The following is a 16,275-nucleotide window of genomic DNA, read 5'->3' as shown; positions in this document are numbered from 1 at the left end:
GCACAGACACAACGCTCGCCTCCCATTGTTCTCGTGAAAGCTATTAAACGATATCAAAATGTAAACTAGTGTCGAGTATCCGATGTCACATGCTAGTTATCTCGCAATGTACACTTTAACAGGTGAATTATTCATTATTAGGATAGGTACCCACTGTCAGATATTTGTCTAGTGAGATACTTAGAGCAATGTTGGGATAACTATTTTTTCCCCTCACTAGCTCGGAGACACGTGTTTTTTCCTTTAATACCAGCGGGTAAAAACGCATTTTATTCACTAGTGGGTAAAGTAATTTACCCTTGAATAAAGTCAAATTAACTGCTTTAAAATTGATAAAAGTAGGTGAATCTAGTAGTTAAGATGATTTATCACCTGTGGAACTACTGGAAGCAGTGATAAACTTTTTTTGCGTTGTAGTTTCCTCGCTATAGTGAGGGGAAAAGTTTTGTGTTACACTCGGGTGGAAATGTATTTTACTTCTCGTGTGTTTAAAAACTCGCAAGTTCAGGATTCTATTCTCGAACACTTCAACTATAGAATCCTTTCACTTGCTCGTTTTTTAATTCCACACTCGGCGTTAAAATACAACTTTGCTCCCTTGTATAACAAATAACTATTATTTATCATCAAACTCAGTACATAGTTACTTTCAGGTTATAGTAAAGCAGCACGCTTAGATACTTCTATTTAGTTATTTCTAATACATGCTAAGAAACGAAATGTAAGTATGTAATTTGTGTTAAAATAGACCCATGAGCCTACATTTTTTTTTCTGTAAGTTAACTTTAATATGTAGGTACCTACCCTGCAAAACATTGATAAACACAAAGAAGATTATAGTGTTTAATACATTTTGGACCAACATGAAATAAGTGGCAGCATTGATATTTACCTATAGCAAACTATTAATACGTACTTATATCAAATATTGGAAATTCTGTCAATCAGCGTAATACCTACATGAAAAATAAGGTGTTGTAAACATCTGGTTTTCATGGAATGGCGAATACATTTTCACGTGGGCCGATACCTTTTTTAAATTCGATTTATGAATAAGGAAAATGGGAGGATTTACCTAGATGATTTCATGAAATTGTTAATCATAATTTCAATGATCAGGAATGTGTTAATAGTGGGGTGATTTTGAGTAGTAGGTACTACTTATAATGTAATACAACTTATAATGAATTTACCAGCAAATACTTAATACAGTGGATAAGTCTCTAGACAATGTGTAGAAAAACAAAGAAACAGCTTTACAAAGTAAAAAAGCGGTAATTGATTCGTAAATATACATAAATAATTGTTTAACTCACATGTAGGTCGATACACATACATATAATAGGTGGGGAACTGTTAATTATAATTGTGTGATTACGATTTGAGCTTCGACAGTCTTCGTCTAATTACCCGACCACGGCAACGCATAAGGAAGGTTATTAACTAATTATCTTTATGTAAGTATAATCAAGGAGTAGCACGTAATGAATTAAAACATAGATCAGGGCACATAGACAAAATGCCAATCTTTCAAGCTCGTAGTGTGTCTTCGTCGCTAATGTCGCCATTATAGGAAAGGGCGATAGAAAGACTACGATACTTTACGGAGCGTGAACGTTTGACATCTTGTCTACAGAAAAGCGATACGTGCTTAATTCATTTTACATCGGCATTTGAGATTGGTACTTCTCTTAATTTGTTTTTGCTAAAAATAAACATCTTGATAATAATTTTTGTGTAAATACATGGATCATAAATGTACGATTCCAAACGATTTGGCACTACATGATCTGACCACGGTATGATCATTTACAAGATATCTTATGTCATTTATTACAATGAAAAGGTTAACAAGGAAGACAAGATCTGCTCTATGTAAATGTTTTATAGCAACATTAATTATTAATACGTATTTCTTAAAAAATATAGGTCATAGGTACACTTACCTATACTCAAACAAACCAGATCACAATGCTACTACTTTACACAAAAATACGTATCTCTATGTCCTAAGTTAGTTAACAAAGTTTATTTACACTTTTACACAAACAAGTATAAGCATCGCTGCCCATCCAACTTTGTACTTATTCCGTAGAAAAATATGCACGTCCAATTATATCACATAACAGCTCCCGTACGGCGAGCAGCCGACCGCCCCGCGCTGCAACAAAGAACGCGTTATCTACACGTACAGCCGTCTCTGCGTGAAACGTCATGCTGGAACAACCTATTGTTCCCATTTACATTCCTGTTTGCCGAAATTAAGGCTCAATTATCGGGTTGTTCAGAATATAAAATCTAGGCATTTTTTGCATTCACTCGTAAAAACTGATGGCTGTTGTGTAACAAAATACTCGTTAACAATTTTTAAGAGTAAATGCAAAAAACCGGATCTCTTTGTTTGACATAATTATTGGAAGTTATAGTTTATGTTTGATTGCCAGATAGATTACCATTGCTCATAATTCTGAAACTATTCAGGGTTTTTGTTAAGATCATTCATAGATAGCTTTGTTTTAGTTATGGCAATCCTGAAGTTATGCGTTTCTGAGAAATACTAAATTATGCCTAACGAAAATACGGACAAACAATACAAATCAGTGTGGCAAACAATAGAGATCCACAAAAAAAAACATTCAAACCTTCATTGGTTATCGGGTAAGCTTATACAGCGTGTATTTTTGATACGACCACATAATAATCACAGTTGGTAAAGATCAGTATGAATGAACCTTTATAGTTTTATTAAATTAGACGCCAAATGAATAATTTCGTGCGCAGTAACATCGTCACACTTAGTATTGCGAGTAGGGATTACAATCCGGTCCGGCGGATCCGGTAATCCGGCCGGATCCGGTGCTTTTTTCATGCCACCGGATCCGGTGAAATTCGCCGGATCCGGTACCGGATCCGGTAATGTAACATGATATGTTAAAATAGTGCAAAAAAAATAATTTTACGGCAACATTTGAACGTCGCTCAACGGGTGACTGCAATCCAGTCTGATTTCCAATCAAAAAATATTTTAGTACGTATGTTCTTTGCATTAGGAGGCCGTTTGGAAGTCAAATAATGTGCTCAAGCAACGCGTTACACTTTCCGTTTTGGAATCCGTAGTGAAATCTGTGGAATTGTTTGTTGGGATGCATAATGTGGAGTGGTGGAGAGTGACAAAGAGCCATGGTCTGAGGTCGATCCTTCGCGTTTTCTGGCCAGACACTATCCGAAATCAAGACCTATGGAGTATATAGCAGCCAACCGCGACAGAAAAAGGAACATGGATGGCACACTATTCAAAGAGGGGAACGAAATAACGCAACCATTGCTTTTGGCTGAAAACCGCAAAATGCAAGTCGTGGCTCCGAGCGCCCTGGAAACTCATGGAAGCGATCCGTTGAGTATGGACTACGAGCGACCGGATCGAGCTGGAGCGAGACCACGAGGGTAGCTGAAGATAGGGAGGCGTGGCGCGAGCTCGTGAAGGCCCTTTGCACCTCTGTGGTCACTGTGGGACTTCAAGATCAACAACATGTTTTCAGCATAATATGAGAATTATGAGAGCATATTGCTACGAGAATAATAAAATTCGAAGCTTAAAAATGAACATATTTAAAAGGTGAGCTAAAGTAAGAAGTAAGATTGTTGATTCAGCAATAGCAAATAATACTAAGGTCAATTACTCTTGCTGACTTAAATTTTGTTACTGTAGTTTTTCTTAACCGATACTGGATATTTTTACACAGACTAATAAAAGGTTAACGCTGACTTTTAACAGTTATGCTTAATATGATTGTGATACTTTTTTTGTTCTTCTTTTCATGTGAGTAAAGTTAACTGTAAAATAACACAATACAGGTTTTTTTTAATACTGATCTCATAATGCATGTATGTTTGTAGGTATGTTATAATGTCCGCTCTTTATCGTATCTTAAAAGCTCTATAGGTATTACTGTAAAACGTTACACTAATAATAATTTTTTTATCCTATCAAAGTTTCAAAAGAACGAAATAATTTGATTTGCGACTGATTATTTTAGTAAAATTTACTTGTTAACTGGTAAAAAAGTTGATTTCTAAGCCTTTAAACTGTTGGTTTATTAATCGTGATGCAAAATACCATCATACTTGTCATATTATGGTGAAAACATGCAAAAAAAAGGCACTATTTGGGTACTTTTAGTCCTCAAGGCCAATCCGGCCGGATCCGGCCGGATCCGCCGGATTGGGGCCGAAATCCGGCCGGATCCGGCCGGATTGGGAATCAGACCGGATTGCAATCCCTAATTGCGAGTTTATTTTTCGCGATGTTTTTGATGAACTACAATACTACATTATTTTCAAAGATGCGAATATTAAGATAGATTGAAAGAGGATATTTTCTTAGGAATAAAGCCTAAGATTATATATGAGATTACCTAAACCAAAAATACACGTCGCATAAAAATATCCTTTTACTCTTATGGGACCAGCTAGTTTAATGCAGGATGTTGCTCATTAAAAAAATTATACTAATTTGTTGCGTTAAATAGGCTCAAGATAGCAATCCGAAAACGCCAACCGAAACTTGAGTAATGTGGGAAATCACGTGACTGTACATATGTATCATCTGTCATTCTTGTTTTTAAAAATTTATTCCATTCGTTTAGCGTTTATCGATCTACGACTGCCATCTTATTTGCTATGGGTATTTGAATACCAATTTGAAAAAATAGTTCTACCTCCAAACCGCCACAAGCTGCAGCGTATTGTTGCGACTCAAACACTCTTCGTAAACAAATACCGGCGCAACTACTAACTGCCCAGTCACGTAAATGCACAGTAAAACAGAGCCGCGTGTGGCGGTCAAAGGGTAAATGGTATGTACAAGTAGATACTCACACTGGTGCTACGTTAGAAGCGAGTCGTATTCGAAGGGAGTGGGGTCGGCTGCGCGCAGGTGTCACCAAAGCACGCCGCCAGATATATTCGACACCTCTATTTGGTCCTCAGTCTCCACCTCCACAATTGGCACCCGCCTTCTCCTATATCTTAGGCGAAAACTGATCCAAAGTATCAATGACATTACTATCAGTACGGACACGGCGACCGTGCCCATGTATTGCGCATAGTTTGTGTGAGGGGACTGATACGGCGAGAACTGTGATTTTTCGTTCGCATCCGCAGTCTGGTTGCCGCCTGCGACGACGAGCCCTATTTCATTATGAGTTACATTTAAAAGGGTCGCCGGGTGAGATTCATTTTTCACTAAGTTCATTTGTAAAAGTTTTTTAGCTTCCACTGGTGTATTCAAGCGCTTACCAGATTTATTATTTTGCCGAATTTCTGGAATGTCATCTTCATTCCCTTTTTTCGAGTCCCGCAGCGCTGGAGATAAATTAGGCTCTGTGTCCAAAAATCTTTGATCTATATTTAATTGATCGTGTAAAAGTTTGTTCTGCTCTAGTATTTTGGAGGACTCGCGTGATTTTATGGCCATAGTTTCGTTTAAGTAGTCATAATATGGGAATTTTATGGCATTTTTCATCTTTATCGAGTCTTTCTTTTCACCAGAGACGGAACTATTAGCATATTTCGTATATTTGGCAACGGTCTTGTTCAATTTCGACTCGTAATCGTAGCTAACAGAGTTATGTTTAATCTTGTCACGTTTTGTATACTCGAAATTTTTCTCTGTTTTATTATTGAGAAAACCATAATACCTCAACAATTTATTTATCATTTCTGTGCTGTACAAATTCACCGGCGGTAAACTCTCGCTTATGGTGAACGTTTCCGGGAAAGTACAGTTATATTTTATTATATCCTCTTTGGCTTCTGAAGTAGAGTAATAACAGCTTTCGCCGTTTGACGTAGACTGGTTCCAATTCATCCAATCTTTCAGCCACATTTTGGCGCTACAGTTTAGGCTATTGCCGTGTAATCTCAGGGTTTTTAACTGACTAAGATAGAATAGCAAGTCGTTTCTTATTTCCGACAGATTGTTCATTCTTAAGTCTAGGTATTGGAGATGCGAGAAGGCGGCGAGCGCGGCGGAGTCGGCGAGCAGCTGGCGCGCCAGGCCGGGGCTGGCCTGCAGGTGCAGCATCTGCACGCTCTCCGGGGACGGCACGGGGAACGAGCCGTCCTGCGCCGGCACCGACACGTTCAGGTAGCACAGCCTCAAGTCGCGAAGAGACAGAGGTCCGTCAAAAGTATTTGACGACAGAACTTGTATCGGATTATTCGACAGATCCAGCATTTCGAGAGACAATAAATCGTCGAAAACATGGTCTTCGATGTATCGTATCTGATTATTTTTGAGTAGCAATATTCGCAAATTGGGTAAACTTTTGAAGTCGTGTCGAGATAAGTTCTTCACAAGATTGTCATTCACGGACAAATATTTCAGCTCATCAGGTAGAGATTTTGGTACGCTCGTTAAAATGTTTTTATTGATATTTAGTAATAAAAGCATTTCCAATCTACCTAAGGAATCATCCTCGACCGAAACAATTTTGTTATCAGAGAAGTCGAGAGACTGCAATAACGGGTAGCTGTCGAGATCGCCGCATCTGACGGATGATATCTGGTTGCCGACGAGCGACAGGAAGCGCACGGAGTGGGTGAAGGCCTCGGGCACCTGGTAGAGGCCGGTGCGCGACGCATCGATCTGCTGCAGCCGGCGCCCCGTGCCCACCAGCAGCTGCCGATCCAGCTGCGTGATCCCCAGGTGAGGGTTATCGGTCAGCAGCAGGCGCGCCAGGTTTGGCAACAACTGCAATGCGCCGGGCTCCATCTTCTTCAGGTTGTTATGCGACACGTCCAAGTGTTGCAGCAACCAATTGTTGAAGTAATTCTCGTGAATGAACTCGATATTATTTCTACTTAAATTAAGATGCTGGAGATTTTTAAGCGGCGTAAAAACGTTCGCTAAGATCGTTAGGTTGTTTTCCGATAAATCCAGCAATTCTAATCTTGATAGGCCATTAAAACTTTCCGGAAATATGCTAATTATTTCATTTCTACTTAAAATTAGTTTTTGAAGAGATGAAAAATTATTAAAGAGGCCTTTGGTAATGGATTTCAGTCTATTATCCGATAAGTTTATCTGTCGTAAGTTTCGGTTGTTGACGTTGATCGCTATTTTAGAAATATTGTTGTTCGTGATGGCTAGCGAGTAGGTGTCGAGGGCCGGCGCGGCGAGGTCGGCGCCGCCACACGCGCTGCAATAGCGGACCATCACTTCTGATAGTGTTTTGTTTGCGAACTCCTGCCTCCATGTTTGCTCTTCCTCGTCGCAACACACCGACACGTGATACACATTCTGATTTTCTTTCAACGTTACGTTGTAGGAACATTTTAAAGATAACGTTAGATTGTTATGGCACGTACATTTTTCTGGACATGTCGATGCTAGATCGCTAACTTGCCAAAACGATAAAAATACAAAAAGGAAATATTTTATCAGAGTTAGAGTCATTGTCTTCTGATACCCTGGATCTATGCTGGATTAAATACCAGGATCGGTCGAGTCAGCGGAGATATACAATCGTGGTTCACAACAGCACTGATGTCATGTGTTCTACTTGTTTGAAACATGTTGTTTTCACTCCGGCACAGACACTTCAAGTAGGCGCGTTTGGGTGTCGGAAGCTGTCAGTCATACTCGCGCTCACCTGGCGCGTGGCGGAGCGAGGAAGTCGGGCGCGAGCGGCGACGATGGCTCGCGGGAAGGGTCGCGGGCGAGTGTGTCGCGCGAGCGGGCGGCCGGCACACAGCGGGCGCCGACGGGTCTGCCCGCGAACTGCGAGAGCAAGGGCGAGAGCCCCGGCGCCGGCGCCCTGCCGCCGCCGTAATATCCCTCACAACCTCATTTTTATATAGTCGACTGACTTCCACACCGCCACTATTTATGTCATACTCGGCGCTCCCTAATACGTTATTTTGAGGGGGCAAGTATTTGTAAATGTACGTTATATTTTTCGGTCGTTCCTAACTGAGATTGCTCCCAGTTGGGCTGTCTCGGAGGAGAACATGATTTAGACAGATATTTATTGCGGCTGAATAGTTTATGGCAACTTTTATTCAAAGCAACTTTCCGCTAAAAAGTTTATGGTGATATGGTTCTTCGTTGAATGGGCTATTTAAACATGCGCATTTTTTGTGTACATTGCAACAAAGTCACTTTTATTTTCTCACAGCAAATAGATAGCAGTTTTATTTATTTGCGCGAGTGGGAAAACCGATTAAACTGAGATTGGTGGTAGTACAAAGCCGCCGTAATGCCTTTATTGTGGATATTCTCTTTAACTTGCAAAAAGTCTCAAAGTGCGAAGTAAAAGAAAGGCGCGACGAAGCCTACCTGTTTATTCAACCCTTTATGCTGCTTCGAACATCTTTACTGGAACGTTCGACTGGCATTTTCATGAATTGCTCCCACAAGGCTCTCCGAAGGGTCTCTTTATTGCGCTCCTTAATTTGGGTTATTTGAACTTTTCTTGTCCTCTCCTGAATGTTTTGGGGCGCATTGTTTTTCAGGCGGCCAGCGTTTGTGTGGAACCTAATACGTCCGACAGTGTAGATTCCATCACCATTACCTCGACTTTGATTAACTTCTTGCTATTTCGTACAATAGTACGCGCTGTTTGAGCTGTTTCGCACTTCTACGGTCAGAATGTCGTTTGTTTAGTGTTAGCTTTTTTGACGTAGGTAAATAATAGCCCTACTCATATATTTTTGCAAATTATTATTCCACGTTTTATCCCACGCAGGCAAAGTGGCAATTTACAACGCACTGCTGACAATTCCTAATTTCGTACATTATAAGATGGTGATCAAATATTACGATTGAATAGATATGTTTGAACTGAATACAAATTAGAACAATAATATCAGCATTTTAAAGTTCCACATTAATTTTAAGTTTATTTCATACAGTGTTACGACAGTGAGGAGCTGAGGACCAACGCCGCTTGGCGGGTTTACGCGGATGCACTCGCTCAAACAACTCATTTATAAATGACATAGGTACTGAAACTTTCCCCGGAAATTAAGCTATTTATTGTTGAAAACTGGCACAACTCGATATTAAGAGGATACGGTAGCGAAAATGCTAAAATGGAAAGTCATTGTTATTAACTAGATTTATCGAAAAAAATTGTCCATTAAGAACAACTCAGTCAAAAGATATTTCAAAAAAATCTTTAAAATCGAGGGTCCTCTGTCGACATTTTCCTCCTTCAAAACTTAATCAATTGGAACGAAATTTGAGAATCTGAATAACAATGAAATAATCTATGTCGGACCGTTTAGCTTTTTTGGTTAATTGTTACCAATCTTGAGTATCACACCATATGCGCATTGTAATATGCCTACTTGAAAAATAAATATTTCATTTCATTTTCATTTTCTTGCGCCACAATGAAAAAGGCCGCTTTTGGAAATTTTTGATTGGCTCTAGAATCTTTAAAAAGCAGAATATCAAAAAAAACAAAACGGTCCGACACAGAAAAAAATAATAACAATCTGTGTTGAGAAAATCATTGGCATCATTGCTCTATCTTCAAAAACCAGGGAGGAAATAGTCGAGAGCGTTTGTATTGAGAATTGACCCCTACCGTATCGTCTTAACTCATATAATACGTATTTACTTGTAGTTTCAAACGTAACTGTTATGTTACTTATGTTATATGCTGTTTAATCGGTAGTGGCAAAATATTTGTCACCAAACTTAAAACGCATCTCTACAATAATAATAACAGTTCAATATCGAACGACTAGAACAAACGTCGAATGGTTAAAGAGTTAATTGTAGGTAGGTACTTTAATGTCTATCTTTTTCTAGCTTCCGTTTACCTTTTACCAAGACAAATATATGTAGATTTTAGACCAGTCAGCAGCAAAGTGCGCCTCCATTGAGCGAATACATTTATAAAAGTGACCCGGAGCTTACAGGCCGAGAGATAAATCATAGTGAGGAAATAGCGGGTTTTCTCATAGGCGCGCAACCGGGAGAAAAGGTAAACCCGAGGCTTTGCAGGAGTAACGACGTGTACTAAAATAACGAAAGATCTCCGACAAACCATGAATGACCTTAAGATTACGGCAGACAGCAAATAAAAGTAAGGAAATAGTTCTCGGAGTCGAGCGCGTTCATTATTCGGAGTAGGAAACCTTGAGGCAATTACCTGACCCTAACTATGCTTTGGCCATATGTTTGTTACTCTAGGATAAAGAGTAAGAAGTATTCATACATGCTTGTGTGTATTTGTGTGAACTATCTCTTACATCAACTGCCACATTTACTGGGGTCTTATATTTGTAGTAATTTCGTGGCAGCGTAGTTGTGTAAAAGATACTCGTATATGCAGATAACTAGTTTTTTTGTACATTTAACGGATTGCATATCTTATCTTATCTTAACAATACAGTCAGATTAACTTTACTATGCCAGACCCCGCCACAGAACTGACAAAACGAGGCATAAAAGGCAGTTCTAAGCCTAGTTTGATGATATTTTTATTTATTTAACTATACGTGCCCGAGTACGATGCCCGTGTGGTGACGGGTTAAGAATTTCACCGCCCCCTTTCTTCCCGTGGGTGTCGTAGAAGTAGACTGTGGGCTGTGGGTTAAATTGTGGCGTAGGCGGGACTGGCAACCAGTCACTGCAATGTCACAGTTTCGTATTTTGCTAATAGAGGCACTGAAACGAGTAGTTTCATGTGCTCTGCCTACACCTTTATGAGATACAGGCGTGATTGTATGTATGTACTATACGTGGAATTAATTCAGCGTATTGAACCATTTTTAACCAGTTTGTTTGTTAGTTTGCTATAATTATATTGACAAATTTACTCGTGTCAATGTGGCTGTTATTTTTGTATGATAGAAAGCAGAGATAAATAATAACTATGTAATTAGTAAACACTATACTTGCATACGTATCATAGAATACGTTTATAAGACAATTTCCCTCTCGAGCCGGCAGAGGCGCCCGCTGCGAGGCGGAGTTAAACGGTCCATTACTATCGCTAGATAGAAGCGATTAAGTAACAAAATAAACGCGGCACAAACCGAAGCATTAGGCCATTAGCGACGGGCACAGTAAACTGTTCCGAGAACTAAAAGTAAGGCTACGGGGGAACGAAATCGCTGTCATTAGGGTAACGAGCCAGGCCGCTGCGTCAGCCTGGGTCCGAGCAACTCTTTACTTGCAAGACCTAATGAACCGGCATCCTCTTGGCAGCTTGCCTGCCTTCGACTAGCTTTGATTGCTGTTGCCTTGTTACCTTTTTCGCTAGAATTAAAAGCTAATTATTTAATCGGTACAAATGAATTGCATTCGCCGGCTCGCCTTGCGAGCAATTAGAAGTCATTCCAACCGTCCTTGAGGCAAGAGGTACTCCAGCTTATTACGCTCGCAGCTTTATTTTTCTGGACGGTGTTAACTTTATATGGTTGCACGAAGTTAAGTCATGAATTGAAACTGATTTTGTTTTGTAAGTTTTCAACAAAACCTTGCTTTCCTCTCTGTAGGACGATACTTAAATGGAAAAATACTTTTAGTTCGAGCTGGACGGAGTTCTAAACAAACACACACAACTATTGACCAATAACTGAACCAGTGTTCCATTTAAAAGAAATATTACTAAAACTAGGTAAACAGAGGGATGCAAAGTTAATTAGCAGTTGTGAATCTGTGTACAAGTAAATCTGTTTAGCCATTGTTAATCGTTCTGTCCGGCGGAGACTAACGGGCGAGCCGTGGGAACTGCGCCCGTAATAAGGGTCGTGGCGTAAAACTTTATTACACGCTCCACCTCGGCCCATGAGGCGGATGCGAAATGACGGCCGTTCTCATTAACCTCGCCGCCTCGCTTTGTATCAACGGGTACACTTTTTCTCTCGTAAATAATAACAGCGGCATTATTGCCGTACTATTGCGTGGAATAACGCGCCGGGTTGAGCATGCGGATTTAATGTGTGTCGTACGTCCGCAGTAACGTAACGTGCCTTTCCGCATTATGTCCTACCTGTTTTCCCTGGCCTGTGTGTTAGTGGTACTTTAATGCTTAATATTGGCAATAACTCTTTGGTTATTGTTATTTCATTTGGGTATGTTTGGTGTTGTAAACTTTAGACACTGAAAAATAAAATGTAGGGGACTTACATTATGACTACTTAATTAAACCACGAATATTTAAACTAGTACTTTACAACTTTTCAACCGTAATATTTGTTAAATATGGTTAATTTGTTAAAGTTAGAGTTACAACGTGCCTTTTTTGTCTAGTTTTGTTTAGTAAAATAACCCAACTATCCCAATTGTAATAATAGAGCGCTTAGGCCACGTTAATATAGCAACGTAACAAGTATAATTATCGTTGGGAGCTACCCTGGCCACAAACCGACGTTTGGGATGGAACCAAGCCCAACTCAACCCGAGAGGCGGTTACTACAATTCCAAGGTCGACACTTAATCAATCTCACTAGTGAGGCTCAAAATGCACGGTAGGTCCGCCTTGAAATATGAGAGCTCGCCCCAGGGAACTAATGTTTTATATTCTGTCGTTGTATTGACAGTCATGACTTATTGCCCGACAGATTGCGAGGCTCGTCTCCAACTAACGCTGCGCAAACGTTATTCTGCGGACCTTTTTCGAAAGGCCATCGCTATTCCTTCCGCGTAGAGAAGAAAATTCTATAAAAAAGCTTTGTTTGTAAATTTTCGGTTTCACCAGACTGTAAATCATGTATCGTGTGTTGTGAGATTAACATGCTAGCCATGTTTTGTTGGTAACTTTTTAGGGCGTTGACTTCAATTCATTATAGTAATAAACGTACCTTTAAACTCGGATCGGAAATGCACTTTACCTTTTAGAATTTTTTTTATAGCTTAAAAATAAATATTTGATCGCTAGCCCAGTGTTCTGTAATCTGACTCAGTTAAGCTACCGACACCTTACCCAATAATGAAAACAACATGCCGTAAGTGCGTTTTCACATTATCCGATCCGATAATGTACGGGATACCGGTCCGACATCCGATATCGGATCGGATAATGTGAAAACGCACTAAAGGTATATAGAGGTATTACTTAGACGCATGCGAGTTCCAAGTCGTATAAAACTATTTTTAATGAAGCATTTGACTTTATTTATTTGTCTCTGAAAACGTATGTAAGGTTTTGCGATGAAGTTTTAACGGTTTTTAAACAACAAACTATATACTTACTTATGACTTATGCACGCATTGGTACGAGTAAACAAAGTAATCCACATACATTACGAAGTCTAAAACATTATCCGTGCCCGGCCCCGGCGCGTAATATAATTAATCACTTTTAAACTTCTCAACGGCTAACTCAATTTACCGGGCGTTGCATAAACACACACACTGGGACATGTTATAAAAATGCACGAGAGTCACGCGACATGTCTTCAGAGCTTTTCATTATTAAAAGCACTATTAAAGACGCCGTAAAAACGCCACAGCACTTTCTTTTTATATATTTTTACGGCTCTGGATACCACCTACATCATAAAAAGTGAAATATTGTGTCTCGAAGCGGATGCCGCGTCCCTTTATGAGATTAGATTGAAGTGAAATCCGATAGAAACGTGAGCGTTTCATAACACGCGACGTACCTATTTGATCCGTATGAAGTCGAGCCTTAGCAAACTTGACATGGCAAATATCGATTGACTAAGATATAGTTATTTGTTATACAAGGGGGCAAAGTTGTATTTTAAGGCCGAGTGTGGAATTGAAAAACGAGCAAGTGAAAGGATTCTATAGTTGAACCACGAGCGAAGCGAGTGGTTCGAGAATAGAATCCTGAACTTGCGAGTGTTTTTAACACACGAGAAGTAAAATACATTTGCACCCGAGTGTAACACAAAACTTTTCCCCTCACTATAGCGAGGAAACTACAACGCAAAAAATGCGTTTATCACTACTTCCAGTAGTTCCACAGGTGGTAAATCATCTTTATTACTAGATTCACCTACTTTTATCAATTTTAATGCAGTTAATTTGACTTTATTCAAGGTCAAATTACTTTACTCACTAGTGGATAAAATGCGTTTTTACCCGCTGGTATTAAAGGACAAAACATGTGTTTCCGAACTAGTGAGGGGAAAAATAATGTATTTGTTTAAACGGACAGGCGTATTTGGTTTTAGCACATCTCGGACACTGGCGATCAAGTATATGAAAGAGGCGCGTTCCTAGCACACATTCTAAGCACGTGTAGGTGAACGCGTACCATGCTTGTATGAGTGAGATATGACAGGTTGACTGTTCGCGTTTTTGACAGGCGGTAACTGTGAGGTAACCGAGAGGGGGTGGGCGGCGCTTTCAGCGGGGAGCGGGAGTGGCCATACTGCACGATAGTACTCTTTATTATACTGTGGTTTTAGTGAACGTCATAAATTGGATATGAACACGATATCGATCTGTCACACTGTCAAATGTGAAGTTTCTTCAAAAAATATACCTACGACCAATCCGATCCATAGCGTATCCATATATGTGTTTTCACATTTATTAGAGCCTACGTACCTGCAAAGTCTACAAAGTCTAAAATACCGTAGGTAGATGAAATGCCTGTAAAACAAAAAAAAAACTAAAAAAAAAAGTGTTTATTATCAGAAATGACATAAACTTGAATAACCAGCTTAATGGTCCGTGTGGCGAAGGCTGTGTCGTGGCACGTCGTGGTAAATATTTATATTATAATATACTATATGTTTTAGCGAGAAAACTAAGAAACCTAAATATATTTTACTTATATTGATAGAATGTCTACGATGAAAACCATAAACCAATAATGGTTTTTGACTTGTAAACTGTACGATATAGTTCCTACAAAACCCTGCACTGCGATATTCAAATATTGACCAAAAAACTGGGATGTTATAAAAAAGGTATTTCTATGCAAACTTTATATGTAAAACCTTTGCAAGCACATTTAACGAATTAAGATAAGGATACGCTGAGCAACTAATGGGGCGAAAACCGGGACTATCGCGACAGTGCCGTTTAAATCCCTTCGCCTGAACAAAGAACTAGGATGCCAAAAACTTGTACTTGCCGAGAATGCCGAGGTGTGCGGAATGCAGGAACCACCAAACGAGTCATTTACATGATAATTTAGTGGGCCATAAATTAATAATGCAAACTTTTATCACTTTGCATAAAATCCCTTAGTTTTTTCATTGAGTTGGTTTATTTTGTACATGGGACTTGGGGATGAGGACGATTTGAAAATCTTTGTGATTTTCATAAAGGCTATTAGTATAAACTTCATAACTAAATTTGTTTATCTTTTTACAACCTTTCTGTTATGCAACCAACTAAGTCGAAAAAAGAATGAAGCAAAATCGTACCAGAATTTACTACTGTTTTATGTTGACTTTTAAAATAGAATCCTGTATGTTCACTGACAGTAACGTATGTCATATAATATAGCGTATTAAGTACATGGTTTTAAGCTTTTCATAATTTGTAAATTATTTTATTCCGCTTCGTTGTGAGAAAATAGTTAAAGTTATTAAAAATAAGTATAATGAAATAATCTTTTTTTTTTATGAAATAGGCAGCAAACGAGCAGACGAGCCGCCTGATGGGAAGCAGTCATCGCCGCCCATGGACATAAGCAACATCAGGGGAGTCACTACAAAACTTATTTTTATTACTTGCCCATTCATCCAATTATTTTATCTAATTTACAAATGATATCACAATTACTTTAATTAATGCTTTTTAATCCAACAAAGTTCTAGGTCCATTCAGCTAAGGTTTCTGCTTACCGCTACACAATTTCTCCTAACGACGTCTACTTTGCCCACAAATTTTCCCCTTCAGCCAACTGACGCTAAAAATCTTTTTATACCGATATAACAACAAGCTTGTTTCAACAAAGTACGGTCACCGATAGCAAATATCTTTAAATAAATTCCAAAACCTTTTACAGATACCCCGTAGTTTTCAGTTCAACAAAAAACTTTTGCAAAGTAAATTGACAATTTACCCACAACACATTACAAACAGATTGAATTTAACGAATACTTATTAAAATTAAAATTAGGGAAAAGTCACTTAGTAGTAATTATTTTGTATTAACAATTAAGTGCATTAGTCCAACGAGCTAAGCGAAATTCTTAAATTAAACTTAACACGGTTCACGGTTACGAATAGATATGACGAAAGATATAGACTGTCAAGCTATTTCCGTCACTAGAAAAAGTGGCAAATTCAAAAAAGAAGGCGCGTATGTTTATCACACCATA

At 39.0% G+C, this 16,275-nt stretch overlaps 1 protein-coding gene across 1 annotated transcript; it reads right to left on the bottom strand.

The window, feature by feature from the left end:
* Positions 1 to 523: 523 nt before the first annotated feature.
* Positions 524 to 7,735, bottom strand: LOC125224742 (leucine-rich repeat and death domain-containing protein 1-like). The gene is made up of 2 exons (XM_048128184.1): positions 4,879 to 7,735; positions 524 to 2,161 (listed from the first exon to the last, which is right to left on the bottom strand). The coding sequence occupies exon 1, from the start codon at positions 7,457 to 7,459 to the stop codon at positions 4,940 to 4,942; it is 2,520 nt and encodes an 839-aa protein (XP_047984141.1). The 5' UTR covers positions 7,460 to 7,735; the 3' UTR covers positions 524 to 2,161; positions 4,879 to 4,939.
* Positions 7,736 to 16,275: the final 8,540 nt, after the last annotated feature.

Source organism: Leguminivora glycinivorella, chromosome 3 (genome assembly GCF_023078275.1).
Source record: "Leguminivora glycinivorella isolate SPB_JAAS2020 chromosome 3, LegGlyc_1.1, whole genome shotgun sequence".
Lineage (NCBI taxonomy): Eukaryota > Metazoa > Arthropoda > Insecta > Lepidoptera > Tortricidae > Leguminivora > Leguminivora glycinivorella.
Note: the sequence above shows the minus strand (reverse complement) of the source record. Positions and strands in the feature narration are given on the sequence as shown.

Bases quoted from the DNA above. Each gene is read 5' to 3' on its own strand.
- LOC125224742 (XM_048128184.1), bottom strand. From the start codon at position 7,459: ATGACTCTAACTCTGATAAAATATTTCCTTTTTGTATTTTTATCGTTT.